Genomic DNA, 3,271 nt, shown 5'->3' on the forward strand with positions numbered 1-3,271 from the left:
TTTCTAATGTGAATATTGTCCTTTGACATCTTTTAATTAAATGGAAGAATAATTTATACAATTGTATAATAATTAATCTCTAATAATAATAATATAAATCAGACAAATATTATAATAATTTAGCAGTAATAATGATAAATGTAATCTATTGCCGACTTTTGGTCTTGGGCCGTTGTCACCGCATAAAGAGGACAAACCATTTTCTTGAATAATAATGTTTCTCTCTTTTGTCTCTTTCTCACTATTTCTAAACCTTTGCTGACTTTTCTGTCACACTCTCTCTTCTCTTTCTTTCTCCTCTTTCTCTCTGATCGAGTATCTATGCTATGGTGAACATGATGGAATGGCAGAAACAAGTTCAGAACGGGAATGTCGATGCCATGTATGTCAAAGTCATGACTGATGAACAACTGGAAACTCTCCGGAAACAAATTGCTGTTTATGCTACCATTTGTGAACAGCTTGTTGAGATGCATAAAACTCTCTCTGCTCAACAAGATCTTGCAGGTATATCAATAATTTGCTTCAGAATCGCTTTTTCGAATTTCAGAATTATTACTTTTTCTGTTTAATTTTAGCATTTAACCTAAAGTTAGATAAAAAGTTTAGGGCATGTTTGGAATCACTGTAATTACATAGTGATTTTTTGTTATTTTGCTGTGTGATTTATGTTTTCTGCAAATTCCACAATGTTCTTTTCTGACAGTTTGATTTGTCTGCATCATGTTTAATGTTGAGTGGTACAGAAAACTAATCTATTTATGGAAGGGTAAATTGGTACAAACACTTCTAAAATAGAGAAGGAATATGTGGATATTTCATTTAAGGGAATATGATAGTGTGACTCTGCAAAATATCTGCAATGTTTAATTTTTCTTAATAAGGACATTGAATTTCAAATTTGAACATTTTTGCAGTCATAAAGAATAATTTTTGACCAAAAAAATGTAAAATACCTAATGCTGAGGTGGCATAATGTATGTTTGTTTTGCATAGTAAGTTCTTACCGGCGTGGTCAAGATCGAGCTTTCTGAAGCAAAATCGTAAAAAAAACATGTTGGGTCATTTTTTGGGCCTGTATTATGATTTTCCATGTTTTTGTACATGTGTGTGTATATATGTATGAAATTACTCTTTTTCCCTTTGGTACCGTAGGATCTTACATCCGAGTTTTAGGATCTTTCACTAGCCGACTAATCCTACTTAAAATCTCGTGTTTGACTACATTGTTCCTACACTACATTGCTCCCCGCGATACCAAACATACACGTAGAAAATCAAACCTTGTTGATTTTTTGGCTTCTATCTTGTGCAACATACATAACCATAGAAGTTGATTTTTTTAACTACATATTGCTTTGGCTTCTACATATTGCTTTGACATTGTTATTAAGATCCAGCTTCTCTGACGAAATGCTAAATTTTTGTTCCATCAGGGGTTAGGCTGGGAAATATATACTGTGATCCGTTGATGGCATCTGGTCACAAGATCACATCGAGACAGAGGTGGACACCTACACAGGATCAGCTCCAGATTCTCGAACGTATATTCGATCAGGGAAATGGAACTCCGAGCAAAGAAAAGATCAAGGAAATTGCTACTGAACTAAGCCAGCATGGTCAAATATCTGAAACAAATGTGTATAATTGGTTCCAAAATAGGCGTGCTAGATCGAAAAGAAAGATGCAAAACGGGGGAACTAGTAACACGGAATCAGAGGTAGAGACGGAGGTTGATTCCAAAGATAAGAAGACAAAACCAGAGGAATTTCAGTCTCATCAAAATGTTGCTGCAGGAGATGAAAATTTGTGCTTCCAGAACCCTGAAAAAGGCTCTGAATTGCAGTACTTGAATTCCGATTCTAACAAAACATATTCAATGTTTCAATCGGATGGTAACATAAGATCTTCAAGAAATTTGAACGGTGCCGGTGCATCTCTTTATGATGAAGTGCTATCAAACTCAAGTATGTAACATCTTTTTATGAGCTTTTTTGGTATATCTTACATAGTATAAGAATATTATTTCACTAATGGTGTCGGCTACATGGACATGATCAAAACAAAAATTGGCACATGCGTTTGCCGGGAGTCGAACCCGGGTCTATTGCTTGGAAGGCAATTATCCTGACCGTTGGACTACAAACGCCTGCTATATATATTTAATTTTTACTAGAGCTGTGTTTGGATGAACAGTTTCATTAAGCGATTATAGCATAAGCGCTTATCACATAAGTGCTTATGTATAAGCTAAATGTATAGTAAAACAGTCTTGGTGATTACAGAAATGATCTGAAAACAGTTTATTAGCATGTCAGAAGCTGTTTTCTCAAGCTTTTTCAAATAGTCTCACAAGTGTTTATACTAGTTGTTAAGCTAAAATATATAAGCCCAAACTGATCTTGTAGATTACAGATTTTAGTTAAATGAACCTTCGAAAACTCTAGTCGAAATTCTTTGGCGAATTCTTAAATTAGTTCTACCAAGACATGCGCAAGAAACTTGACATGTCAATGATAATAGGTACTCGCCATATAGTAACTTTGTGTTGTTGACAAGGAAAACTGGTATTGCGATCATTTTTTCCTTTGATTTTTCAGGGAATGATTATCTAGCTGGAAAAATGGAAGTGTCTGGGAGCTACAATTTATATCAGCAATCAGAAGACTATAATTTGGCAGGTTGATATTTGGATCAATTGTGACTAGTTGTGAATAACTTGGAGTGTTTTGCTTGGGTTTATGTTGGTGTGAAATCAAGTTGAGTCAATCAAAACTATTAATATAGCCACCTCTTAGGATAGTTACTGGAAATATTTCCAGAGAATGGCATATAAATGTTATTAACTTCATATTTTGGAGCTTGTTTCTTGATTTGCTCACTTTCACTATTTTCTTTCTGCAATATATTTTCCAGTTTTAGAAGGAATTATGTAAGGCATAATAATAATAATCCATTAATTTAGTTTATAAAATATCACTATTAAGAAATTTAGAACTTAACATGACTGAGTTTTTGTATAGTTTGAAGTTTGGGTGTTCGTCGTGCGGTTTGGTTGATTGGTTTTTAGAAAAAAATCAAACTAAATCAATGCGGTTTGATTGGTTCAATTTTTTACAAATATTTTATTGAGCCATACATACACATACAGATGACAACATAATTTTGTATTTAGTCATTCATACACTATCAAATAACAACAAAGCTCATCATATTTGAACAACAATTTCCCATTTAATATGTAAAATTAGATTAGATAAAAGTAGAATAA

At 33.4% G+C, this 3,271-nt stretch overlaps 1 protein-coding gene and 1 non-coding gene across 2 annotated transcripts; one reads left to right on the forward strand and one right to left on the reverse strand.

The window, feature by feature from the left end:
• Nucleotides 1-201: 201 nt before the first annotated feature.
• LOC131631258 (WUSCHEL-related homeobox 13-like) lies at nt 202-2,924 on the forward strand. Its single transcript, XM_058902055.1, has 3 exons — nt 202-507; nt 1,437-1,967; nt 2,601-2,924. The coding sequence occupies exons 1-3, from the start codon at nt 327-329 to the stop codon at nt 2,684-2,686; spliced, it is 798 nt and encodes a 265-aa protein (XP_058758038.1). The 5' UTR covers nt 202-326; the 3' UTR covers nt 2,687-2,924.
• On the reverse strand, nt 2,078-2,149 carry TRNAG-UCC (transfer RNA glycine (anticodon UCC)). Its single transcript has one exon. It is a non-coding gene; the product is annotated as a tRNA-Gly (tRNA).
• Nucleotides 2,925-3,271: the final 347 nt, after the last annotated feature.

Source organism: Vicia villosa, unplaced genomic scaffold (genome assembly GCF_029867415.1).
Source record: "Vicia villosa cultivar HV-30 ecotype Madison, WI unplaced genomic scaffold, Vvil1.0 ctg.000794F_1_1, whole genome shotgun sequence".
NCBI classification, from domain to species: domain Eukaryota; kingdom Viridiplantae; phylum Streptophyta; class Magnoliopsida; order Fabales; family Fabaceae; genus Vicia; species Vicia villosa.

What these genes read in the sequence shown, in the direction of transcription:
- LOC131631258 (XM_058902055.1), top strand. Translation starts at nt 327, where the DNA reads ATGGTGAACATGATGGAATGGCAGAAACAAGTTCAGAACGGGAATGTC. An exon ending in TGCTCAACAAGATCTTGCAG is followed by an intron (nt 508 to 1,436) that starts GTATATCAATAA and finishes TTGTTCCATCAG; the next exon opens with GGGTTAGGCTGGGAAATATA. An exon ending in TGAAGTGCTATCAAACTCAA is followed by an intron (nt 1,968 to 2,600) that starts GTATGTAACATC and finishes TTGATTTTTCAG; the next exon opens with GGAATGATTATCTAGCTGGA.